The 27,722-nt window shown below is 46.5% G+C and overlaps 1 protein-coding gene across 1 annotated transcript in view; it reads right to left on the bottom strand.

Moving 5' to 3' along the window:
• Window positions 1-27,722, bottom strand: part of AGBL1 (AGBL carboxypeptidase 1) — a 470,051-nt gene that overhangs the window by 347,306 nt on the left and 95,023 nt on the right. Inside the window, exons 8-16 of the mRNA XM_045196586.2 lie at window positions 27,069-27,234; window positions 26,084-26,151; window positions 22,055-22,171; window positions 20,503-21,083; window positions 18,924-19,007; window positions 18,613-18,693; window positions 15,719-15,867; window positions 14,243-14,330; window positions 6,719-6,863 (exon numbers count right to left, since the gene is read on the bottom strand). Coding sequence (XP_045052521.2) covers window positions 6,719-6,863; window positions 14,243-14,330; window positions 15,719-15,867; window positions 18,613-18,693; window positions 18,924-19,007; window positions 20,503-21,083; window positions 22,055-22,171; window positions 26,084-26,151; window positions 27,069-27,234 — 1,479 coding nt within the window. The remainder of the gene's footprint in view (window positions 1-6,718; window positions 6,864-14,242; window positions 14,331-15,718; window positions 15,868-18,612; window positions 18,694-18,923; window positions 19,008-20,502; window positions 21,084-22,054; window positions 22,172-26,083; window positions 26,152-27,068; window positions 27,235-27,722) is intronic.

Genomic DNA, 27,722 nt, shown 5'->3' with positions numbered 1-27,722 from the left:
TAAATGATATTCTCCGTGATCGTACAAAAATTATTTTAACTGCTTTCAGAAACTTCGTGGGGGAAGCTGCTCCCCACATTGTGACTAAAACCCTGCCTCATGATTACTGTCCATATTGCAGGCTCCCAAAACTAGAACAACTCTTGCAGCCTTCCCCAAATGAGCTCTGCAGATGTTACTAATGGCCAGGGAGGCAGCGGGGTGGGCCACGCACAGCCAAAGCACCAGGACCGTGGTGAATCAGAGAAGAGGAGAACATTTTCATGGCTGCAGAAACTCTCAGACGCTTTCATAAGCCAATTCTTTACCATGCGCCACAAACCCTCAGGAGAAAGAACAGCACACAGCACTATGCGTCGTACTTCACGAACTGGGTGCTCGTCCAGCCCTTTCACTCTCGGGACGGGAGGCCGCCACAGTGCTGTAGAATAAGCTTCCAGAAACACTGTCTTTGAGGAACTGTGTGTGTGTGTGTTTTGTTTTGTGTTGGTTTTTTGAGACCAAAGCTATCTGTTGCACACTTTATCATGGCTACAAGGGCCCTTACGAGAGGGGCCGTCGGGGAGAGATAGGGAGCATTCTCAAGGAAAGCAATGGCCATCGTTCTGTGACACCACAAAGTTACAAATAGGCCACAGTTCTTTGGTGTCTCATACCAAATCTTTAAAAAATAATAAAATCTGGATTTTATAAATCAGATACAGAGAGCAGGTTTAGAGACAGGTTTGTCTACAGAAGTATCGAGCGCACTTCTGGGAGAAGGAGAGAAAAAAATCGAAAAAAGCCCATATTTGTCCCTCCAAACAGCATCACCTTGGTGAGCTCCCTAGCAGCGCAAGTGGGAGGAAGCAAGGTTTGAAAGTTTTCTTCTCCTGTGAATTCTCTGTTAATTATTATCACAATACATTTTAATGATTAATAATATTACCACTTGGCCCTGGCTAGGTGGCTCAGTTGGTGAGAGCATGGCCGCAATACGCCAAGGTTGTGTGCTCGATCCCAGATCAGAGCACATGCAGCAAGCAACCAGGGACTGCATACATGAGTGGAACAACAAATGGACATTTCTTTCTCCTCCTCCTCCTCTCTAAAAAATCAATGTTAAAAAAATAATGATATTACCATGCAATAAATGCCTAACATCTTTTAGCTTAAGCTCATTTTCTGTATACTGTTCATGCAGCCATCTCCCTGTACCCCTCAACGAACTCTCTGTCCCATGCCGCCTGCCACCAAATAGGTAACGCCTCCACTCTTAGGGCCTTATTCTGGCTCAGCACAGAGATGACTTCCAGAAGGAAACCAATTATAAACTTCTGCTGAATTTCTTTTCACCAAATGGCTTTGCATTGTTCTCCTGAAAATGATTTTTAAGCGAATGCTGCCGTCTCAGGCCCAGTGAGGCCACATCTAATTGGATATTTTTGGGGTTGCTGCTGAGAGAAGCAGGGTGCCTGGGTGCATGTGCCAACAACTGGCCACAGTGACTGCGCTGCAGAAGCCACCGGGGTGGGTTTCTTTATAAAAATGGGAATCAATTCCAGGTGATTATGGAAACCCCCCGAGAAGTCACCTTTGTAAGAGAAAATTCTACCTCTCCATGAAAGTATCTAGTCGGTAAGTTCGCCTGCAGCCTCCTTGGTGCCTCTCCACAGGGGTTTTCGCCCCTCTCCTTTATCAGCTGCTCCCTTAAAACTTCCATGAAAGACTCTGCCTAACCTCAGCGGCTTACCCTGCTGAGGGCTCCTGACAGTGGGAAGTACTGTGCACTCACAAATCGGTTCTTATTGTTATCCCCCGATCTGCTGTACTCTCTGCCCCCCTAATTCAAAAGAAAGCTCGCCCTAAGGAGATGGCCTGTTTCATTGGTGTGCTGCCTAGTTCTCAGTTGTCACTTAAATACAGCCATCAGAGAATCGAAGACTTCTCGTCACAGAAGAACAAATGACATCTTTAAAGTAAACAAAAGAAACAGAACGTGCTGTCCCTGGTTCTACGGGCCTTCCTAAAACTGCCCCTCTGCCACCACCACTCCCCTGTCACTAAACAGACTCAGTTTAAAGTAAGAGAAACAGCCCTTGCTGGTGTGGCTCAGTACACTGAGTGCCAGCCAGCAAACCCAGGGAACCAAAGGGTCGGAGGTTTGATTCCCAGTCAGGCCACATGCCTGGGTTGCCGGCCAGGTCCCTAGTAGGGGCCACTCGAGAAGCAACCACACATTGATGTTTCTCTCCCTTTCTCCCTCCCTTCTCCTCTCTAAAAATAAATAAAATCTTTTAAGAAAAAAGAAGAGAAATAATTAGTCTCTAGGGGTCTACTCACAAATTTGCTGATTAGAAAGAAAAGATGATTTTAATACCCTTTTTCCGTTAAGAATAAATGAAGTTATATTGCTGATGATTTGGAAAAGAGAGTAAAAAAAAAAATTATCATCAACTACCTTAAGTCAACTATCACTAACCACTGCATTTATTTATTTTTGGTTATTTGGAATTTTTTTTTTGCTACCATCAATAGCATTTATATTAATTCTTTTTGGTTCTTGATCTGGATTTTCTGCCTAACTTTAATTTTATTATAAGTTATGGAATGGTATCTTCCAGTCAGTCCAGCATAGAAAATAATCACGTCATCATAAAAAAAGAGAAGAAATGGTCTAATTATCACCACCCAGTCTGACTTATGAGATGCTGCAGACCCTTAGCTACCACTTCCCGTGTGTCACCGTCTAACTTTCCTAACAACCCGTGTGGTAACTGCTTCTGCATTTCTGAGTTTGCAGACGAGAAAACTGAGGCTCTGAGAAGGCAAACGGCTTGCCCAGGGCCACACGGCAGAGCTCACACTCCACCCCAGGCCTGTCTGGCTCTAAGACTTGTTCTTCATTTGTGCTCAAGACCCTGCAGTTCCGCAGTACTTGGGGTCAACGGCATCACCATTCACATGGGTCTTCAGCCCTTCGGAGTGGCCTTTCCTGCTCAACTCCTCAACAGCAAGACCCGTGACTGGCGCCTGTCCTTTGTTCCGGCCCATACAAGGACAGGTCTCTGTCCATTGATTACCTGACAGCACTGATTTATGACTTGCTCATCGCACCTCTGATCTATTTCATGTATGTCAACTTTTCCCATTTGGCACATTTTTGAGCTCTTTATTTTATGCTGAGCCCTTTATAAGAGGCAGTGCATATGGCATTCTAATTCTCCCTTTTCTCTCCTTTTCCCTCTCTCCCCTTCCCTGCCTACAGCACACGCCAGTTCGTCTCTAAAGGTAATTAATGGTGGTAGCATCCCCCATAGCAGGGAGAGATGCCTGGTGAAAAACCCTACTCCATCCTTGAAGAGCCTGAGGCTCTTCCAACATATGGGTTCTACTTGTGATCACTTTCCTTGTCTGTTGCCACCTCATACAGTTGTAAGTTCACCGTGAGATCCCATTTTCTTATCCCTAAAATGTCCATCAGAAATCCTTTTGGGTTCCTGTTTCCAACCAATACTGTAGGCTTCCTCTGGGGCAATCCATAACATAATCCAAATACTTTAACAAGCATAGCTAACAGCACTTTAAGAATTATTGCAATTATTGATAGCTTGATATGGATGACTACAATAGAACTCCTTTTGCTTGCTTCATAATTACAATAACATTCTATTTCTTTCTTTTTGCTTTAATACTCTAATTTGGATAATTATCCAACAGAGTTCCTGGCAAGCATCTGGAAGATATCAATTGGAAAGAAACAAATACTAATTCTCTTGTTATAAGAGAATAATAAAATTTTTTTAAAGTTGCCAAATTATATCCATGTTGAAAAACATCCAACACACATGCCCCCTCTGCTGTAAAAGCGTCTGTCCTTGTTAGACACAATGCATATTCTAAGAGATTTACAAATGGCCAGTTCCACATAGAAATGCATTTTCTACCCCTCAGTATAACCTCCAGGTATCATACAGCTAATTTTGCCCTTGGGGCATCATTCACATTTAATTTATCACTGATGTGCTGGAAGAAAAACTGTTTCTCCTTAGGACATGTCCAAAAATAAAAGACTAGTGTGCATTACAGAATGTGCTCCTTCTGTCTGTGACCGGAGGAGAGGTTTTTAAGAGAAGTCCCAGAGTCCATTACTGTTCCATACGCAGAGAGGACAAGACCATGCGTTATTGGAAATGCAAAGCCTTGAAATGAGTATACGCATTTTTCACTTTCAAGTAACAAATTGTCTTTCTTATTCTGTTCCACTCATTTAGGAGAAATAAAAAGGTATCTCTTTTCGTGGCTCTTTCTCATTAACTCTCCTCACACTTCCCTAGTGGGAAGAGAGTTGCAGTCCACAGGCTAAGTTACAAGCCAAGACGCATCCATTAATAAGGATGCTCTCTCCTGCTCATAGAGACCAACTGACGTGGGGAAGAGGAGCCCTCTTTTCTTGTGTCTTTATCCCCCATCAAGATGACATTACCATCTACCGGTCCCAAGGCTCCTAAGCTATTTGCTGACTGTGAACTTTAGACTCTGTGCTCTGTCTGGTCTGACAAGCCCACAAAGCTAAGTGGACCCCGGGGGTACAAGCTATGACAGACAATAGCTACTACAACTTCAGTCCACTTGGAGGTATATGCAGTCATCGAGTTATGTGATTCTATAATCTCTGATGGTTGAGCTCAAGTAATCACGGATTTTACCTATAATACCAAGTGCTTTGGATGTAGTTTAGCTGGACAGTGCTTTTCCCCAAACATGCTCCCAGTCTTTTCCCAGGAGGGGTTCTTGCTAAGTGCCTATGAACTGATTCAAAATCTGAAATTCGAATAAGAAGCCAGATGCAGTTAAGGCCTGGCTGAAGGAATTTCACACTGTGAATCAGCTTATAGGCACCTAGCAAAGTCAGAGCACCCTTGGGGGAGAATGAGTCCACATTTCAGAAACCACGCTACCCAGATGAACTCACATCCACAGTGCTCAGCGTTACAGAAAAAATGCCAGGCGGCAATGAACTGAACCATCCGAGATTACACAATCACACAACTGGATAACCTGTACCTATAAAAGTGGACTACATCGCAGCAGCTATCATGTGTCATAGCAAGCAGGGACACTGCACTGGTCTGATCCCAGAGCATGACTTCTGAACGTCTCCACATTCTTCTAAGACAGACAGAAAGGGCACAAAGGCCAGTGCTCCGCTCCCTGCTCGGCCAATAGCTATACGTGGGATTTCTAGGCCTCGTGTTTTGCTTCTGGAAACAATAGGCATGAATTAGACAATTTCCCAAACTGCTTTGCATTCTAAAGTTTCGTTCTGACTGCCACTGAGAATCTCAGCAGGGCGTAGGATATTCTAACAAGCGACGAGAACGGTCTTCTGGACCCACAGATCACGCCCCAGTGGAAGTGGCAAACACACAAGGAGCATGGAGTCTCCCTCCCCGCGAGGCCTGCTGGGGCAGAGCCGCCCAGGTGGGACAAAGGGAAAAGCTGTTGAAGGGGATTACGAACTCACCTCTTCGGGACCCCAACAAAGGCAACAAGTGTGTTTTATAACAAACACTGCTTGTCACAGCCTCGCTTGTGACGCGTGTTTCTTGGATTTTCTTGAGATCTCTAAGTGTGATACACAAATAATACTAGTTGTGCATCTCTTGCAATCTGGAAAACAGTAAAACTCTCTCTTCAGGCAAGACAGCATATGGAGAGAAGGGCAGGCGCATGTTCAGGAAGCAGTCAGCCAAGTGGTTTAAGATACGCCTTCTTGGTGGAGGGAAAAAAATTTCAGTTGTACCTGAACCTGCCTTTTGGAGGCAAAGATGTTCTTGGTTATTATCTTTTCCAACTCCTTATAAGAGACTTAAAATGAAAATGCTCACCCTTCCGGCACAGTGATATATGCGCTCATACATACACATGTTATTACAAATATGCTACTAACATTCTGCATTAACACAGAAGATGAAAGTGCTCTACGGAAGACGCTTTAGCTCATTAATCCTCAGGATGTCCGTGAAATAGCTAGGGGAAAGGGACGGTGTGCCAGCTTTTTCAAATGACAGAAAACTGCATGGTTTAAGCAGTTTGCTCGAATTTGTCTCGTGGACCGTCAGCAGGGTCTGAGAGAACGTAGAGTGCTAACTTCAAGTCGGGACTGACTCACACTACACTCCTCTCATAAAAGGACCAGAGGCCACGTTGCAGTAATTCAGTGTTTTATCCTGTGCTCGCCTTGTCTGCCCCGGACCCTTCTAACACTGGGAGCCCATGGCCAGGGAAACCACCCGAAAAGCTAAGCAGCTGCTTGCTCCCAGACTTGGGGAGGTTCTCCAAGGCTGATCTTCCTCATTTTGGCTCCACTCCTCCCAATGAGTCCACATCCTTCACATCTGCATCTTGGCTTGCCCTTCGCTTTTACCCCATTGCAATTTGGGAACCACCTTCCAATCTTACCACTTTGTGTTTTCACTTGAGGGCTTCATAAAGATACAGCCCCTAAAATGCCCCACCTCCTATTCTGCACCTGCTGAGAGGCACAGCATGTCACCTGGGCTTTAAGAATGTCACTGGTCATGACCTCAGCCTCAGGCTCTTTCCAAGGAAAGAGATGGGACAAATCTAAGGCACGAAGTCAGTGACAACAAACCCTGGCTCCCCTGAACATTTCCAGGACAACCTGAGAGAGCCCCCTCCGCATTGTCTGGGCCAAGCCATAAGAGGAAGTTACCATGAGGGTGGTGTAGGTGTAGGGATAGTGGTAGGCCAGGTAGCAGACATCCTCATTGTGCGGGAAGGTGACAGCAAAGGTGAGGGTATAATAACACTTCCTAGATGCTCCCCCTGTGACAGCTGCACTCTCGCGATAATGATTCCTAAAAGAGAAAGGAGAAGAGGAGAACGAGGGAGACATGAGGGAATCGGCCATTTAAGGTGCTAGGTACCGGAGATCTCTCATGTCACATGCTCACAAAATGGTCACTCAACACACTTAGTGGGTGAAGTTCTGAGACAGAGAGATGTACAAAGGACCTCACTGCCAGGCCACGAGCCAATTCAGCCACATCTAGGCTGCTCCGCCTGCCTCCTACCTGTGGCAGTTACGCCGTGGGCCTGTCCTTGCTGTGTGTGCAAAGGAGGTTACAGAGTCACTGAGATACAAGAGAGAGGAAAATATGAACCACTGTTTGTCCCAGGATTCTACCACAGACATACACTTTTTGCCCAGATTTGAGTTTTCCCCACTTTTACCTCTCCCCAGATTATACAGAGCACAGCTCTTCCTCTGCCTCCCACCTGCGAAGTGGGGTATTAGCTATCACTATTAAATATTGAGTTCCAACTCAAAACTGAACATTGTCGTTTTCTGTTAACACTGCCACAGCCCACTGTCCAAAGCCGGCAAGGGGTCAATTCAGGGCTCGAACCCAGATCTGTGGGTCTGTGAAGCCTTTGTTCTTTCCACTACACAATACTTTCCTCCCAAAGGCACACATTCCTCACTCCAAATGCGGTTCGCCTTCTTCTAGCTTGAGAGTGCATATTTTCCTTTGTCAAAGATGAAGAACCAATTTTGAGACTTCAGAGAACAACATCAAAGTAAATTGCCCCCAGAAGTACATTTCAGAACCGTATTTTCCCCACGTGCCGCCAGATGCACGCTGGCCTTGCCTGTTGATGCTGAGACAGCTGTGCGGCCTTCCTGAGAAATGCTATGGCCAAGGCTGCATTGCGATGCAAAATGCGCCCAGACACCAGGAGATGTAATTTCACCTTGCAACAGTTACAAGGTTGGTTTACTTGTCCATTGTGCTTTGGGGTTTGTGCTTTGAAAGGATGGGGAAAGGGGAAAATAGGTAATTATTCTGGGTGTGCTTGCAGAATACAAAAAGCACAGATTATTCTTTTCTGCCTTTTTACTACCTTCAAGCCACCTCTCACCAAAGCAAAGAAAGAAAGATAGATCAAGTCAGGAAGAAAGGGTAAAATAGGAAATCTCCAGTCTTGTTTCTTGTGGTTCTGTGTGTGTGCACATGTGTATGTGTGTGTATGCGTATGTGTGTGTGTATGCGTATATATGTAACACTAGAAATGGGAGAAAAGTTGGGAGCCCCACGAACTATGGCCTGACATACTTCACCTGCCTCAGTTTCTCCCAACATGGCACCCGGGAGCCTTGGTCAATCTAAGGAAAGAGGTGTCCCCATACCAATGTAAGGCCCTAGTACCCCACCAGCTCTTCAGCACCACATTAACAGGACCACTTCCTTTGGACAACAGGACTAGACGCCCTCTGAGTCTTGATCCCTAATTGAGTGTCCTTTATCCAAAGTTCTGTAGCTTCTCCTGGCTAAAAAGCTCAGGTTATTAGAAACCATTCAATGAAGCAGATGTTTGCTCAGAAAGTGTGCAGGCCCCAGAGGCCCTGCCTTTTGTTCTCTCTGATTTCACTCATAAAGGCCCCACTGCAAACAGACGTTCTGCTTACCCCAAGCTGAAAAGAGTTAGTGGCACCTTTCTACAATGGAAGGGCTAAGTGAAGTGAAACGAGGCCATCAACATGGTCCAAGTTTTGACAACCAATCAAAATGTGGAGGAGAGTCTCACCTGTAAGCAGCCACGTGTGAGCGTGCGCACACACACTGCATACACAGAATCATGAATGGAAAGGCAAATACACATACACAGAATCATGAATGGAAAAGCACATAGGAACATACATCTCATGCCTCACCATCCCCAGTTCTTGACCTATAAACAATAGAAGCTGTCTACAGCTCTCCTTAAGATTAACTGAGGCCCCTGATGGCCAGTGGGGGGGGTCTCATTTGGCATGAGCCTTGCTTCTGTTTAGGTTTCCCACTGTGCAATCATAACTATGCTAAAACCACAGGCACATTCACCCAAAGCAAACTCAACCTTACCACACCATCCACAGGAAAGAGCAAGACAGGGAGAGGAAGTGAGGATGTGAAATCCCCATCACTGGGCTCTTTCTACCACTCAAACCCAACCTGGACCCCAGGGGAGAAACAGGGCAGTGAACTGGGAAGAAAAATAAAATGGGATAATTTCTTAGCTTTCAAGCTTCTGTGGGTCCAGGTCCTAGTGATCTGAGGGAAGTATAAGGAATTCAAATGGTGGCTTTATTTTTTTTCCCTCTTTCAGGAAGCCCTCCCTGATAGCCACCTTTTTATATAATTCTTATCACACTGCGTCTCACCCTCACTGCCAACACTTTGTGGCAGGAATTATGCCTTCTCATTTCTGCATCTTCATGCTTGGCAGAGGACCAGAACGTCACAGCTATTCAGTTCCAGTTTGTGGAACTAAATAGACCTAAGACTCCAGGAGTAATAATTCAAAGCTTCACATATTTTATTTCTAACCCTAATGACCTCTTTTTAAAGTATTATACACCTCTACAGACAGGGAAATTGAGGCTCATAGATGTTAAGTGTCTTGCACGACTCCTTACAACAGGCAACTTAGGAAGCAGGATTCAATGCCAGGTGGGGGTTTACTTCAAAACCGAGACTTTTTTTTTTTTATTACATCATCTTTCTCTTAGGACTGGATAAAAGGACAAGAGGACTTTGGGCTGAACTCATCAAGTCAGAATTTGAAGTTTTGGTCTTCATAAATCAGGGCTGCCTATAAAGTCTACAGTAATCCAGACGAGAGGCAGTGAAAGCGATCCTGGTATCTGACGCCAGTGTGGTGTTGCTGCAGTGAATCATGACTGCTGACATTCGTGAGCACCTCCTGCGCACCACACACTGCTTGAAGCTCTCCACTTGCTTTATCTCATTTCATTTACTTCTCAGAATCACTCCGCCAGGTCCACATTATCATCATCCCCATCTTACAGATGCAGAGGCTGAGGCTGGGAAAGCCTGGAATAATTTGCTCAAGGTCACACCATTAATGAATGGTAGAAGTTCGGCTCCAAGAACTCTCTCGCCTTCACCCGTTCTCCTAGGTGGACAAGAAGCGTGGCGAAATCAAGTGCGCTTGTGGGTTTGTCAGATCCCAGGTGAGCCCTCCTGGGTCAGCGATGAGGTTGGACAGTCCAGCCACTCGACAGTTAAGAGCTACCCCACTGCTTTTCTATTCCCTGAACTATTTATCTTCAGAAGGATCTCCACTTTTATAATCAGAAAGCCTTCGATGAAGCAAGGAGCAAAGTGCACATGCATAGTTATAAACTCAATCTATTTCCATTTGTACTTAAAAATGTGCGGGGAAGTAATTTTTTTCCTGTGTGTGCACAGAATGAGCAAATGCCAAGATGGAGAGTGAATCAGATGATCTCACAGTGACGAAGGCTCCGTTGAACAAGGGCACACCATTTCATTCCACTTAACGGGATCCGACCAGGCAGAGTAGCCCGGTCCGGGTCTGCAGCGATTCTGATGTCCTCCGTGATACCAAGTCTCTCTCCCGAGGTCCTGGGAAGGAAGCCCAGCGGCGGCACCCTGGTGTGACATTCACCTTGAGCTGTTCCCGCTCCTCTTACCGGCGGAGATAAATGTCGGAAGAGATCAGCCATTGCATATTACACAGCCCTCTGAGCCAGCCTCTCCCCACCCTCTGCCCTTCAGCACCAAAATGACTTCAGACCAGCGCCGGGAGAGCACCTGAAAGGTGTGTGACTGCGCGCAGTCGAGGAACCGGATGCAGGGAAGGAAGCAAGACTGTGATGCTGCCCATTACCGTCGCTTCCTCTTGAGGACTACTTTCTATTTTCTGGCCTAATGGTCTGCAGGGTGGGTGGGAGGACGTCCCTTACAGGGGAAGGACATCCTCAGGGGAGGGGCCAGAGGATCCACTGAGCACAGGGAGAAAGTATTAGAACGTCTCTTCAGATTTACTATAACCTAGGTAATAAGAGAGAGATTAAGCTGTCTGGGGTTTAATCTGGGGACTGACAAGGCTGCTCTTACTCAGTGTGAGTCAACGCCATATGATGAGTGATTATAAACCAACCAGATTACCATACGGCAATCTTCTCCACTCTTCTCTGCTGCTGTCCGGGATGGACCAGGAAGAAGACATCGCACTGGACCTCTACGCTTTCCGCACGTCAGAGAGTTAGGTGTCAATTGCTGTAGAGGAGGCTTGCTGAGGGAGGAGCAGGAACAGCTCACCACCTCACTGCTTTTAGCTTCCACAAAGGTATTTAAGTTTGCAGAAGCCTACGTTAGTGGGTTTACAGATTACATTATCTGAATTAAACTAAACCTCACAATAAAAACAATTCATTGGGTTTTTTTAAACAGATTCTGCTTAGAATATGTAGCATGATGATATTACTAAATTTCAAGCAGAAATGACCAAGAAAATAGAAGAACAGACGTGGCCTACCTCCTACCCTTAATGCTAGCTCCTAAGAATTCTTGTGTGCATAGAAATAATCCAATTAGACCTGGGAAGTTAACCAAAACTTTTCGAAATTATCCAAAAGACTATGTACATGATACTTCCTGTGTTAAATCCTAAGTGTGTAGTACGCCCTAAGTTATCAATAGAGGAAAGACACAGTCGACCCTTGAACGACATGGGTTTGAACCGTGTGGGGCCACATCGACGCGGTCTTCGCAATAAATGCTTCAAGTGCATGTCATCTTCCTTATTACTTTCTTAATTTCCTAGCTTATCTTATTGTAAGAATACAGTATAAAATACACATAATATATAAAATAAGTCTAAACTGACTGTCTATATGTTGTCAATAAAGCTTCCAGTCAACAGTAGGCTATTGGTAGTTAAGTTGTGGGGTAGTCAGAAATCACATGTGGATTTTGACTGTGCAGGGGGTGGAGGGATCAGTGCCCCTAACCCCTGTGCCCAAGGGTAAACTGAGTAAATTAGGCAGACAGTTAAAATGATCATTTGTTGCATCTTGTTCTCTTCATTTAAAATTCTTAAGTTGCTGCATGTTTTCTAATGTACATTATATGTCAGTGCAGTAATGTGTATATGATTGATTAAAAAGGACTTATGAACAAATCTGTATTGGAAGCACATGCCTAAATATGTCTTATCAAAAGAGTTGGGAGACCACATGCTAACCGATGACGAGAGGAGTCACAAGCCCACCTCCTCGGCGGGTCTTCAATGCTGTCACTTTGTGCAGTAACTAAATATTGTATTACTTCTGAGAGTCCCTCTGTTTTTGACCCTTTCCTATCATATACTCAAGCACTATGGCTTGGGATTCTCTCCACAATGAGCACCCTGTCACCCCCTTTAAAACATGCCACTAAATCTGAGAATTTAACAGCATGACAGAAATAGAACTTCTGAGTTCCTGAGGACCTATGGAAGACAAAGAAATGAAGAGGTAAAGGCCTCCTAATTAATACATTAGGCAGAATACAGGCAGAGATGAAGCAAAAAAAAAAAATCTTCTACAAGCAGGTGGACCCAAAGATTATGATGTGCAGAAGGGGAGAAATACACTGTATACTGCAAGGTGTTCTCTACCGGGGAGCAGTGTTCTGTCTTGCTGAACACAGATACACCCATCCATCCTGTTTTCAGATCACATTATTGGAAATGTGTTAACATAACGTGGTGAATAATTGTCAAACAAACTACACTGTGATGTAGCAATCATCCACTTATCTCTGTTGTATTCATGACTGGAAAATGAAAAATGGATTACATTATACATTCATGGTTTTCATGTTACCTCTCTAATCATATAACAATGGTCTTGTTAATGAGTCTAAAAGCTATTAACATTAATGCTGGCTTTCCTTAGGCTGTGCTCTTGGATGTGTGGCTTCTTCCTTCTCTTGGCAGATAGGTAGATGCTCAGTCCCCTGAAGCCTGCTCCCATTCTCCACCCACGAATCAGCAGGCTCCCACGAGAGCTATGCCCCTGGGAGAGGACGCTGAATGTTATATTTGTTCGGTCTCACACCAAAACTAAGCTCCAGCTCCAGGCCAGAGGCAAGCTGGGTCTTTCATGCTTATTTAGGGTTACCACTATCAGAGGACACTAAAAGCTATTCTTGACACATGAAGGTCCAAATGCAGGCTTTCATTATTTTTCCCTGCAGCTGGGAGAAATATTACCTTGAGGTTTAAATCTCTTTGGACCACAGGAAGATCCTGAGAGTCCCTAGGTGGATGGGCCAGAGGGCAGTTGCTATACAGGTGAATGGGAAAGCCAACCCAATGGCCACACTTTGCTATTATTCTGAAGAATATAATGAACACACTACCCAGGTCCATGTCCTCATACATCAAGGACTGGAGGCTCCAACTCTCTTATTAGGAGCTGTCAGTAGGCCCAGCTCTGTGGTTTGCAGACCATCGATGTCTCTGTGGAGACTTCTGCTTGGTGTCTGATCAAGCAACAAGGCCCTGACCGCTCCGGTCCTCATGGTCTCACAGGCCAAGGGGCCTAAGTGTGTAACACACTCTTTCTTCTGGACACCGACAGCAACCTAAACTCTACAATGTCTGGTTACAGTTTTTAAGGGGCCTTCTGTAACCTCAGAAAAGGGTAAGACTTACTTTATCCAAGAAAATAAGTACTAGCCTATCAATTTTTATTTTAAAAAACTAATAATGAGAATTATATATTCCTACCTGTTCTAATAATGCCTATCCTTTTTTTCTCTTATGAATTTGTGTTTTATTTTCCCGCTCCCAAATGTGCAAATAAGCAACTCATGGGGTCTGTAACTCTTTCTTTAAAAGCTACGGGTAACTTGAATTTCATTACAATTTTACAGGACAAACTGATGAAAACAGTTAGTGGTCAAGGGTTATAGATGAATTCTGAAGACCCTCCCTCTTTTATTTTTTCTGAAAATATCATCTTCCTCTACGTATTTGTCACTTATTCACTCTCGTCTACTTTGTAAAACTGAAGGATAAGATGGGTAAGAACAGGCTAGAATTTCTCAGACTTTCTGGTCACTGAAAAAAACAATGGACAGAGGTAAAGAGCTAACTAACTCTTGATGCACTAATCACAGAGTAAGTTGGTGCAACTTCTAATAAATACCCAACAAGGTCTACAGGTGCTCATGTGCCCACATGAAGACAGAACGTATTCAGCAAACCAAAAGCTATTTCTTGCGGTCTATTGAGGGTGCCACATAACGTGCGCATACTTCTGAACGTCAGGTCACTCGCCAGAGGGACAGTGACAAGTAGAGCAGAGAAGCAGATAGCTGAGGTTTATACAAGCAACAGGGAAAAGCAGGAAGAAACTAACAATGTTCTAACTCACTTGTAATAACAGATTTCATAGCCTGTCCGTTTCCAGGTGGGTCTGCCAAGAAGAGCCTCCTTCACAGAATACATAGTTGGCTGCATCCCTACACAAAATAAAGATAGGATTGAAACACTGGGGAAGAAGAAAGGGGCAAAAGAATTGCAGCCAGCTGTACCATGGCCCTCAATGATACCCAGGTCTTAATACGGGAACCTGGGAATGCTACCTTGCACTGCAAAAGAGATTCTGCAGACATGAGTAAAGGATCTTGAGATGGGGGGTTTATCCTGGTGGGCCCTAAATGCAATCACAAATGTCTTTTTTTAAATTGATTTTAGAGAGAGAGAGGATGGGGGAGAGGGAAACAACAATTTGTTGTTCCATTTATTTATATGTTCACTGGTTGATCCTTGCATGGGCCCTGACCAGGGATTGAACCCATAACCTTGGTGTATTGTGACAAGACTCTAACCAACTGCACTACCTGGCCAAGGCCATCATCAATGTCTTTATATCAGGGGCTTAATGAGATTCAACTCCAGAGCAGAAGCGATGCAACTGGAGCAGAGAGACATTTGAAGATGCTACGCTGATGGCTTTGAAGTTCAAGGAAGGAGCCATGAGCCAAGCAATGTGAGGAACGGAGCTCTAAAAGATGGAAAGGGAAACAGAAAATCCACTGGCATCTCCAGAGGGAGCGTGGCCTTTCTAACACCTTGAAAAGCCCAGGGAAACTCCAGAACTGTAAGAGTAAATTTGTCTGGATTTAAGCTGCAAAGCTTGTGACAATTTGTTACAGCAGTCATGGAAAGTGAATACAAAAGTCAAGGATCATATTTCCTGTTTCTATACCAGCAGGAGTCTATTTTTAGTATAAAACAGAGACAGTATCCTGTGCTCAGGCCTGGAGAAATGGGAATATTTATTCCTTACTCAAAGCCACTCAATAAATTAGTGTATGAGCCAGCAATAACAGTCAGGATTTCCCATTCCTACAAACGTTCAAAACAAATCTGGGCCCCTAGTCCGTACTCCTTTGAATATCTCCTCTAAAACTGGCACAGGTATTCAGGATAATAAGCTTTCTCGAGAGTTTCCCTGAGTGTAAATTGGTGCTGGGCTGTCCTGTTTGCCCGTCTGTGACAAACAGGTCAATGCCTTTGCTACTGTGGGGTTTAGGGGACAGAAGGAACAAAGGAGAGGGCTCACCAGGCTCAGAAAGCCCCAGGCAGAGCAAGGGAGACAGGAAGTCTGGAGTGTTATATGTGGCAGTAACACCCCACAGCAGAGTGGGGCCTCCGCCTTCCCCTTCCATAGGAGTGATTCCTCATGTGTTGGCCACCGTCTCTCCACACCGTGCCACCAAACTGTGTCACCCTAGCTTCAAATCCTTTGGGAAGCCAGCAGGGCTTCTGGTAATGAGCTGAACACTCACAAAGTGACATCAACCCTGGCATTACCCAGAAAGCCTCCGTCCCCAAGAGCTCCTACCGTAATTGAACTGGCTGTTGGGCTTCTCGCAGTTGATGATGTTGAAGCGGTAAGGGATGGCGGCCCTCATACCGCTCACCTTGAAGTTGAACCACTGCTGGTACTGGTTGCTGTTCACATCAGTATTGACCAACAAGTCGTACTCAAACCTGCAAGGGAGGAAGCAAGATTGGAGGACTAAGTGTCTTGAAGGTACCTGCCAGCACCGAGAGCCTGCACATCTCGGGTTCTTGCTGACAGATCTAAGACCCGGGGTCTCAAATGGCAGGAAAGCAATATTCTCATCCAGAACTCACAATATTGGGCACAGGCAGTGGACTGGCGGGGAGCCGGTTCTTGGTATTAGAAGAGTCAGCTACACAACTGTAGCACATATATTTTTAAACTGTGATGAAGTTTCTATCTAGCTGGAAAAATGCAAGTGTGTTATTTCCCAGAGAAAATGTGATCACGTTTGGCTGGATGTGCTGTTACTATTCAAAGCTAGACATTACTTTTGAGCCTCAGTCTCCTCATATGGAAAATGAAAATAGCGTCTAAACTTGCAGTGCTGTTTATAAAGATTAATTAACATAGCATATGCAAATCCCCAGCAAAACTATAAACATGAGTCAGGCTTACAACAATGCACGAGTTGTTTATTCATTTCCCCCTTTTAAATCGATACAACGTACATGCGAGAAATACAGTGCACAAGTCTTAAGTGTGTAATGCAATAAATTCAAACAAATTCATCTGCGTACACCCATTTGACAACCACCCAGATCAAGATATAGGACCCCAGGAGGCTCTCATATGTCCCCTCCCAGCCATCATGTCCCCCATCAGGTAATTAATTTTTTGAGCTTTGAGCATTAGCAACAGAATTAGCAATGTAGATCTGCCTTTAAACATTATAAGGGCATTTCGATTTTAAAAATATTATTGTTACACCCCCTTGGCATGTTCCTTGAGTTGCTCTTTACATTTTTTTACCCTCATCTGAGGATATGTTTGTTTGTTTTTTATTGATTTGAGAGAGGCAGGAAGAGAGAGAGAAACATCGATCAGTTGCCTCCCGTATGTGTCCCAACCAAGGATCAAATTTGCAACCTAAGTACGTGCCCGACTGGGAACTGAACCCACAACCTTTGGTGTAGGTGGCATTGCTCCACCCAGCTGAGTCAGCCCGCCAGAGCTTGAATTGCTCTTCTGGAAAGGGCAACGCTTTGGCTCTGACCTGTTCATCCTCTGCCGCTCTGGAGTCCCAATAATGGCCATTCTGTAGTGAGATTTGGGGAAGGGCAGAGCTTTGGATGAGATGGAGCAGAGCAGAGCAGAGCTAACTGACAGATTCCCACTCTCCACTCCAGCCACTGAGGTCAGCGTGGCTCACCCAGCGGCACTGACGAGAGCGACCCTGCAAAGCCTGCAAAGCCTATGTCCTTGAAATAGTCGGTCATGCCCACCATGCTGTCTCTGCAAAGTAATCATAAAAATTCCTTGCCTGTAAGGAGGTTTGATTTCTGTCATTGGACCATTATCCTGACCACAACGGATTCATTTAGGACCCTACACTCTGGCCAAAGGCAGGTGGATGGAGAGAGAGACCTGGGCAAGGCCAGCAGCTTAGCCACACCCTGGACAGATCACTGTCCCACTGGCAGACTCCTAAGGAAGTCTCCTCTCCTGGGCCCTCAGAACACACTGACGCAGAGAAGGAATTCTAAAGGCAGGAGCCGCAGGAAGAAGCAGAAGCTGAGCTGGCAGACAAGAAAGAGGAGGCCGCTGAGAAGGATTCTCAAAAGGATGGTCTTGCCCGTCTTTAGCCCAACTGGCTCAACCTGTACTTGTTTTCTTGTTAGGCTTTCTGGAAATAATGCGCGTGCGCACACACACGCACACACACATACAAACCCTACAAAACATCACCATTCATCTCCTCTCCAAAAAATGGGAACTTCAAAAGTGACTCCTGGGGTGGATACAAAACAGGTCCAGGCGACACCAAGTTCTGAGCCCCCGCACAGAAAACGTGGCCCCTGAGCAGGGGCAATGCGGACTCAGTGTTTACCGTGCACCTGGGGCTGTTCTAAGGGATTTGTGCACACTCGCTCTCCTGTCTCTGCGATGTGGTGGCTCTCACTGTCCCCTTCCATGGGTGAGGACATGAAGCCACGCAGTTAGTTAGGGACTCGCTCAAAGTCTGTGACCACCACACTATTACCTGCTCCGGACTATTGCTTTGGATGGCAACAGAAGACGGATGACATATCTTGCCTTTTGTAAATGACACATGGAGTCTACACAGCTATAGTAGAGAGAATTACGGCAAGCAGCAGCAACGTCTCTGCCGCTGGAAGCTTTTGCTTTATTTCCCTCATTCGAGCTTGTGCAGTCCTGGGCTCTCCTTGCCTATGAAATCCTTCTCTGGGAGCAAGAGCTCACTGGCAGGCTCTGGCAGAGACACAGCACTGAGCACTCTCTCTGAGGATGGAGGGCTCTCCTCTCTATCGGGCCCAAGGTTTCTGCCTCCCAAGTCTACAGCTATGGAAGCTGCAGACATGGAAAGACACAGGAGTAGGGGGCCCTGGCATCACTGAAAGTATGAAGGTCCCCAGGAAAGTGTGTCACATCCCAATATGGACTCATTCTTTGGAACACAGGTGCACCCCTAATTGGTCACCTCTGGTCTCCCTCCACCTTGCTATGACATCAGCTGGTGACATGCTGGCCAATGTGTCCCAACTGAATCTCAGCCTTCATTTGCGGTGTTTGCCACTTCGCATGGTGTAAACACTGCCACCGTGGCTGATGTTGAGCTACCCATCAGCGTGAGGTCGCTACAAGGACAGAGGGGAGAGGTGGTCACAGGCGCACTCTTGAGCTGCCCCAGGGCAGCTTTCCTTACTTACTCACGCACTTGGATGGCCTTGCGAAGATTTCCTGACTCGAACTTGGAGGAGAACCATAAGCAGTTGGAAGCAGCGTCCTGCCTGTAATGAAAGAGGGACTGTGGAAAAATGGCGTTGCTGCCGTTCTTGGGTATGGTGGGACATCCCTGGGAGAGAAGCTTTCTCTCATAGATCTTTAACCCAAATGTCCACCGGGCTGACTTTGGGAGTAGGACTGGATTACTAACAGGAAACTGTCATGCTCAGAATTCTCCCCGCTGCATCCCTGCCCCCCGCCCCCCAGCCTTCCACCGGTGTTCAAGGCCACCTACCCAGGCTCATCTAAACTGAAGACAACTTTGTTCAAAACATCGCTGGGCTGGATGAATCTCTGGATATCCTCAAATATCTTGATCCTGAAAAGGAAAATTAGAAATATTTTCAAGGTTGACCCTCGCTCCTTACCGCACGCATCCTGTGGTCACCTGCGAGGGAGCTGAGAGTCATCAGAGAAATAGGAAAGAAAAGTTAAATAATTCCCCAAGCTTGAATTGAACTAGCAAAGAAACACTGCTCCTCCTTGCTTCTCTTCATCCTCAGTAAGAAAAGCGCACTGGGTTTAGGAACATAGGAAGCAGTGAGGCTAGATTTTAGCAAGATTTTCTGACTGGAGGGAGAGTTTTGTCAAGAGCGTTTGGGTAAAGGGACGTCTGAGGTTTCTGGTCGTGTGATTAAGAGTGTCCTGTGCATGGGCCGTTCTGAGGGGATGCCGGGGTTTTGACTGTTAGCATCCGAAGGTCTGGGAGGCTCCAATGAGCCTTTGGACTCTGTGTCACTTATGTTCCTTGGGTTCTGTCTGCTCCAGAGACTGAGGTCGATCTTCTTTCTGAGAAACACCAATATCCAGGAGACTTAAGAAAGATGGAGAGAAGAAGCTTAAGGGATCTTTCCGATTTTCTCCTTGATTTTCCAATCCAAGTCTCTGGGGCAGAAGAAAGGGGAAGGGGAAGCGGACATGCCAGATGCAGGGGGAAGATGTTCTATCCAGGGGGAAGCTGTTGCCAGGCCAGCTGACGGTGTGTCTCTCAGGAAGCTAAACGTGACAGAGAACAGGCAGGGGCTGAGGCCAGAGATGTCAGCCAGGAGCCCAAGTGGGAGCAGCTCTTGGGCTCCACCATCGATTTGCTAATGAAATGGAAAATAAGTTAATGAAACTTTCTGGTGCACCCACTTTGCCCCATTGACTGAGTGTATGCATACTCGATTTTTTTTTCAGGGAAAATCATTTTTTTCCCTTGGCTTTAGTAATTTTCATTTGAATCTCACTTTGCTGAGCCAAAGGCAAAGCTCCCGCTCCTGAATTCTGGGAATAATCCATCACCCAGGGTTTCTTCCCCAGAGAACGTGTTGTTTTCATGCAATCCTCAGTGATGCAGGAAACTATTCTCCAAGCCACTCCAAGCGCTATGCGGTTAGACTGTGAGATGAAGGTGCGTGCCTCCCATTAACAAAAGGCCAGACTCCAGTTTGCAGTGAGTACGGAAGGAGACCCCACACAGCAGCCTATACTTGTTTCTTCTCAGCACCTGCCTGAGCAATGACGCCAATATTGGCAGAAAATGAATTATCCTGTCGTAGCAGCTTGCCACGCACATGGGGTAAGGGGTGGCGTAGCATCATCCAAGGGGTTCTCTTTCGGGAAACACATGCCTCCCACTACCCCACCCTGGTTCTGAAATGTCCTAGAAGACCAGCAAGCTTGCACATTTGGCCAAAGTTTCCCAAATGTCTTTAGCATGCTCTCAACTCATGCTTACTTTTATACACAGAGCAGAACTATTGTGCATGCCATTCCTCCTACAGAAATACTAAAGAGGAAAAATACAGCTCTCAAACCAGCAGCACCATCACCTTTGGATTCCACGTTTGCGCTCCAACATGGGCTCCGGAGAGGGAGGTGGACAATGCCCCCAGAGGTCAGGAAATGCCACCATCTTGAAGTCAGCCACAGACCTGGTTCTTTGGGCTTTGGCCATATAAACACATGGGTCGTGGAAGGGGATGTGCTGGGGATGTGTCTGCAGAAGTTTATCTATTACTTCAACAGTTTCTCTAGACCTGGTGGAACTGGAAACAGAGGCACTTATCCTCGGGCAGGAAATCACATCTATGTCCCAAGTATCCTCTTTGAGGAGGGCTTGAATGTCCACGATTTCATTTCCGGAAGAATCCGTCCCCAGCCCACTGGATTGGGCATTTTGGTATGGGTTCCCTACAGGTCCTGGTTTGCAGGCTAGAGGCACGGTGGGCTGCTGCCTCTCCACCATGCTCACAAGGGGAGTCTGGACTGCGTCTGCTCTTTCCTGCCCCCAGGAGCTTTGGTCCTTATTCAAGCAACGCTGCTTCGGGGAGGCAGTGGTCGGAATGTGGTGGCGGTTGGCATACTCCGTCTCTTCAGAGTTCAGATCGTCTGCAGGTTTGGGCTCCAGTTCCTTCAGGTTTAAAGTAGAAAAGGATACATCAGTATTCACTTCCAGGTAGAGAATACAAGCGATCCCATCCTCACTCTCTGAGCTCAGGACTCAGCATAGATCCTGTGAACTGGGGAGATTTTCCAAGGTCAGCCATAGAGAAACTAAGCCTCAAGAGCCTAGTAAGTGGCAGACCCACAGAAACTCACGTCTGTGAGGGGCTTTTGGTGGGTCTAGTATAATGCTATCAAGCACATGAAGGCCTTCTGCAACACCCCCAATAAGGTAGTCCGATCGAAGAACCTCATTTTATTTGGTCTTCACAGCACCCCAAGGCAGTCGGTGCCTTTTATTAGAGGATCATTCTGATTGTCTGGAGTGAGGTAAATGACTCTAACTCCCTTCTACATGTGACTTAGCTGGCACCATCAGGGAGCGCCAAATTCAAGACTGTTGAGAGTCACTGGCAAATAACTGAGACCAAAAGGCAGATCTACAATACTGGTGGCAGCAACAGCAGTAGCAGCGGCAACCAGCCCCCGGATCACCACCAGCAGGTGTAAGGTTCTCAGTTCACCTCCACTGACAAAGCAAGGCTGGCCACTCGCTTTTAGAAAGCCATCTGGTACAGCGCGCCCACTTTGACAAGGCAGCAATTAAATTGAGAATTTTTGCTTGCTTTTTCAGTGTGTGTGGGCAGGGCACCCTGCCCACCAGACAACCAACGGGCAGCAATGTGTCCCTTCATCCTGTCCTTCCATCCGGGGTATCACATATTAGGCTGTAGGACTCTGGCCTGCACCCTAAGCTAGGCTACCCTTTCCATCTTCTTGTTTAGCAACCTGTTTCACTCTTGAAAAGACCCCAGAAACAGATGGCTAATGACAAGCCAGGCTTTCCACCTGGAGACCTCTTTTTGGCCCCCAGGTCCTGCAGAGAGCCCATCGTGCAATCATGCCTCACCCCGATGCGGAACCCGGCATCTGGCCCACCTCAAAGCAGCAGGAGAGCTCCAGACACATCGCCTCATACTGGGTCAGTTCCTCTTCGGGCCGGTCAAGTCCAGGTTTGGAACTCAGCTTGTTCACATCTGTTTCCAAGTCATCATCCTACAATGGAATAGTCACAAACCACATCACAACCAAGAAAGCCACCCTGAGAATCATTGAGACGAGCTACATGTGTGATCCTTCACAGACCTGGGACATGGTTTTCTTGCCTCCAAATCAGAGTGCTGGCCTATGCAAAGGGCAATTTAATATGTCAGGTTGTATTTGTAAAGTAAGAGACACTGATGTTAGTATTATCATTATCAGCCCACATCATAGATAGTAATTTATAAGAATGAACTATGGAAATAATGAAGTACAATAGAAAAGAAATTTTTATCTCATCACCACTATTAACATAATTGTAATTATTGTACCTATTCATCTATCTACCTTTGCCATTTAGGCCCTTCGTTTGTTTTGTTAAGCCCCACCTCAGGATATGTTTATTGATTTCAGAGAGAAAGGAAGGGGGAGAGAGAGGGAGGGGAAGGAAGAGAAAGAGAGATATTGGTCAGTTGCCTCCTATTCACACCCCAACCAGGGATCAAACCTGCAATCCAGGTATGTGCCCTGACCAGGCATCAAACACACAACCTTTTGGTGTGCGGGACGATGCTCCAACTGCCTGAGCCACCCGGCCAGGGAGGTCCTTCTCTCTTTTCACAAATGTTTAAGGAACAGCTACTATGAGCAGATGGTCTTGTAGGAACTAAAGATTTGGTGATAATAGAATAGGGAAAGGTCCATGCTCCCATGGAATTTGCCTTTTTGTAAGAGAAGGGAGAGAGTAAGTAAGAACATAAATAAATGAAAAAGTAATTTCAAATAGCGATAAGAACCATGGAAGTCACAAAAGGGGACGATGAGACTGTGACTGAGACCAGGGTGTGGGAAACTGCTCACACTGGGTGACCTGAGAAAGCTTTGCTGAGGAGGTAACACTTTTGGAGGTAAATGCCAATAAACTCTGACTGTGCAAAGTCTTGGGGCAAGGGGCCACTAGCAGAAGGAATAGGTTAAATCTGCTTACAGAACAACAGCAGCTGAAGGACAGAGAATAAGAGGAAGATCTGAGAAGCAAGTGTTATGCTGAGCTTTACCACACCTGGGACTGCGTTTGTAACCTCCGGCGACACCTTTATCCCTTTGGACATGTAAAGTTGACCAAGTTGCCACCAATCTTTTCTTCCTTGAGTTGAGTAATCCCAGACTTTATTTTTTCTACCAGATCATCATCGCGTAACAGTTTAACAGTGATGCTGACTCTTCTCCAAACGCTTCCGTATTTTCCAAAGGTTACAGACTCTTACACAAAAAGGACTCCAGGAATGAAACCCTCCTTCTCCTAATCTTTCCATGTCTCTCCTAGATCAAGTTTCCCTAATAAAACAGGGGAGAAAAATCTGCCCTATGTTTTAGGGCTTATATTGGGTTGGTTAAGGAAAAACCTGGCAGTCCTAAAAACCTAGATTATTCTCCCCTAAATCAAATAAATGTGGAAAATAAGTGTTTATATTCCTGATCCAGGGGAAAAAAGAAAATGCAATATTCTATCTGTCTTTCACAATCTTCCTCCAAACTTGAGATTAAAAGACAAATAGATCCCATGCGGCTGACTTAATGATGTTTTCAGATACAGTGCACACCAGACCCAAACGCGTCAGCCTGATGGTGGGGATCCCAGCTCGCTCTCTCTCCCTTCGTGCCTCCCCTATCTCTGCAGCAGCCGCAGCCGTGCCCCGGGCTGGTGCCAATGGAAAGGCATGCAGAAGCTGGTTGGTGTGCCTGGAGTGAGGAGTTCCGTGTAACCTGTGTGATCCGTGAGCTGCTGTCTGACTGGTCCCACGGGTGGTTAGGTCCATGAAGAAAAAAACACGGCCGACACCTAGTCTGTATTTAAGGTTCTCTCTTCTTACGTCGGCACTGACAGCCTTTGATCAGACTTTCCACTCTGAGGACCCCTTACAAATCAAAGGTTCCTTTTAATCACTCTTTCTAAGATACCGGTCTTAATTACTGACTAAGCTTTTCGAATGACCTGAAACAAACACTCCTGGCTCCTTCCCACATTTTTTTTGCAGGGAACACTGCCGGGCCTGCAAGGACAAACACGTCTGTGGGAGCGTGAGTCCCCTTGCTCTTGAGCAGCCCCAGAACCCAGCCCTGCCTCTGATGCTCCTCTGCTTCTGCAACTCATGCTAATGCAACTGAGTTCTCAGCTTCTTGGCTCAAAGGCTTGAATGAGTAGTTTCCGGGCCTTCCCAATGGGCTCTGTTTGTTTCAGTTCCACTCACCCCGCCCACCACCACCTGAAGAGTGGGGATGAGGGAGAATGTCTGAGCCTCCCACGATTCTGTGGGAAACTAGGCACTGGTTTCAGCTTGTCCTTCCACATCATTTTCAAGAGGTGACTGACACTCTGCATTAGATGTTTAGTTATCAAAGAGCAAGCCAGAGGGGAGGGGAAAGTGGCATTGATGAATGACTGCAGCAGCACAATATTATTCAAATAATTCAGCAAGGACTCCAACTCCTGCACTGCCAAGTTACAGCAAAGAACCAATTTTCTCTACTGATGACTTCAGAAATGGTTCTATTTATCAACAAAACCCTGAGAACATCAGGGTATCAATAGCAGTCTTAACCTAGAGACCTGGCCAAGAGGCGGTGCCTTTATGTCTCCCATGCTCATCAGCAAGGTGAGTGATTATGGTGACAGAACTCAAAAGGTCACAGACGGTTAGGTGAACAGGTAAGAAAAGAAGAGAGGAGGAAGGGAGAGAGGGAGGTGGATGGATGCACAGTTGGATAGGTATTTTAAAATTCAAGTTTCATATCCAGGAGTGTCATAAAATGTAGCATGTACTTCTGTCATATTTTGTCCATGACACAAACTTGTCATGGACAAAGCTTGAAAGGGCTTATCCAAGTTCATGGTTACCAACAGAAACGAAGACACAATTAAACCTCACAGATAAAGTTACCGTTATTCTAGAGCAGTGGTTCTCAATCAGGGGTGATTCTGCACCCCCCCCCCCCCCGCCGGGACATATGGCACTTCTTGGAAACATTTCTGGTTCATGAGTGGGAAGGGCGGGAAGGAGTGGGTGCTGCTGGCACCCACTGGGTAGAGGCCTGGGATGCTGCTAGACACCCTACAGCACCCAGACGGCCCCGCAGCAAAGGCTGACCCAGGCAGAATGCCAGCGGCACCAAGGTTTAGAGATCATCTCCAGAAGGCAGTCGGTATGCTCGGTCCCACTGCCTGTTTTCTTTACTGGGTGTTACTGGAACAGAGCCCCGCCTTACTGCTCACTCCTGTACTACCTGTAGGTGCTTCTGTGCTGTGACAGAGACTGTCCGGTGCACAGAACCTGAGGTAGTTCCTATCTGACCTTTTGTAGAAGGTGTGCTGACCTCTGTTCTACAGCACAGGTCACCAGAGGCAAGAGGCCAAAGGGCACCACTGCCCCGAGGGCCGGACGGTGGACACCAGGCAACTCCAGGCAGCACAACCCACCCAGGCCCTGAGGAGCAGGAACCACAGGGCACACTGGCCCTGTGCCGGAAGGGCGGGAAGAGTGACTTACAGAGGATGGCGAGATCTACCAGAAAAAGTGTCGTACCAAACCTTTCCCAGGCCTCTGTGCCTGAACGCCTATCACACGTTACATGCACCAACCCTAAGCACTGAGTGTCCACCCAGGCTCATTGTCATAGAACAGGAGGTGGCTTCGTAAGGGAGCCTTTGCCTTCACAACGAAATGCCACACCGGGCTGACCCAGAGGCAACAACCTGGAGGTCAGGAACAGCAACCATCGCTTGCTGAGCACACCTATCTGCCAGGGACCGGGGAGGGGAAAGTCAGGCCTCAAAATGTACACTGGTATTCACTAAACAGAGAAAATGATACTTTCCTGTCCACTATGAGCACTGAGAGCATTAGAAGAGAGGGCTGGTATACCTACTTCCTCTTTCGCATCTTCGGAATCGGAGTCTTTGTCCTCTTCTTCATCACCATCATCTTCAAAATCCTCTGGGTGGGGAAAAAGAGGGGAAATGGGTGAGGCTTCCCTCCGCCTTGGATTTGGGTTAGTACCTCGCCCTCTCACCAACAGGGAAGGTGCTCATGATTAAGTGCGTGACACCCAGCTGCAGCCTAAGTAAGGCAGGGGAAGCGTGCGCACAGGGCCCGCAAGGGCGCTGCGTCAGAAAGTCTGAGCTGCTGCCCAGGTGGCACATAAAACGAGCGTGGCACACAATGACACACGGGCGCCCCTCCAGCCTCCCCCCCCCCAACTCAGAAGAATCCCTGTGGCACCACAGCCAGCCAAAGGCCGGAGATCACACCCACGCAGAACTTGTCCACTGTGACTGACTCCCTCATTGTGATGCGAGGGAAAATTATTCAAAACAGACACCCACGGGCACATCCAGTTCCGCTGCGGCATGATGGTGCCTCGGGAAAAATCTGTCCTGTGCAAGGAGGATGGAGTTGGAAAGCCCTAGAAGCTTTTGACAACAAACTTGAAGATCGGATAATCATACTTTCAAATATTCTAATAGGACTACTGTGAGGTTTTAAATAGCAGAAGTTTTATTTCAATTTTATCCTTAGGGCGAATTAATTCCAGAACTAGTCAGTACAGTGGAGGGACTCAATCGCGGGCCTGTGAATAGATTGTTTTTAATTAGCTGAGATCACCGTACAGGCATTCAATAGCCACCAGGCACAGTGGCAACAGTTAATAATCACAGACAAAACAAGTGAACTTGGCATTTGTTCACTCGGTGTATGAAAAACTTGCTTTTTCATACATATTTCTAATTAGCTTATTGGATAATCATGGATGGCCTGCAAGGAACTGATTCTTACTTTCATCTGCATGCCTGTGAAATATTGCCAAAACACAGCAACTCACTTCCAAACTCATAGATACCCACTTCCTTTACCTTCAGCGAGAACAGGCAGAGGACCAGAGGGGGTGCTTCCGGCAGCTGGGAAGGCGTAGGCGCTGCTGGCCGAAGTCAGGGGAAGGGGACTCCTCGGGGAGCACTGCCTCAGGACCTGAAGCACGATGCACGTGACGGGTTCCGAGCCCAGGTCATCCAGGCGGTTCTGAACAAAGGGCAGAGTGCATCAGATCCAGCGTCTCATGCAGAGTCCCCGGGTGACAAATGACACACAGGCTGCATGGACGGTAACCACCCTTCACGCGGGAGGTCGAATTTGAGCACTGTAGTGGACAGCTTTGTCTAGAACCTCCTTTGGTCCAGAGTACAATCTGAATTATTTCTGTTTCCCAACTCGTGTGTCACTGGAATGAATTTAAATTTAGCCTGAATATGGATGTAAAGTCCTTCAGGGGATGGTGCACCTAAAGGGCCTTGCTGTGCGGGGTGGCTGGGGGAGGGAGGGGGCCTCTTCTTCAGCGGCCATGGGTCACTGTGAATGACTGCCCACATCAGAGAATGAGTGGCTGAGTGGATGGAAGTCTTACTTTCCTCCTTCAGCTGTTATCCAAAGAGAAAAAAAAAGATAAAGGAAAAGGATAAAATATGAAGTCAGAAGAAATGCCTAAGTAAACCCCAAACACCTAAATTAAA

This window comes from Desmodus rotundus, chromosome 10 (genome assembly GCF_022682495.2).
Source record: "Desmodus rotundus isolate HL8 chromosome 10, HLdesRot8A.1, whole genome shotgun sequence".
NCBI lineage: Eukaryota > Metazoa > Chordata > Mammalia > Chiroptera > Phyllostomidae > Desmodus > Desmodus rotundus.
The sequence above is the reverse complement of the archived record's forward strand: the minus strand, read 5'-3'. Positions and strand labels throughout refer to the sequence as shown.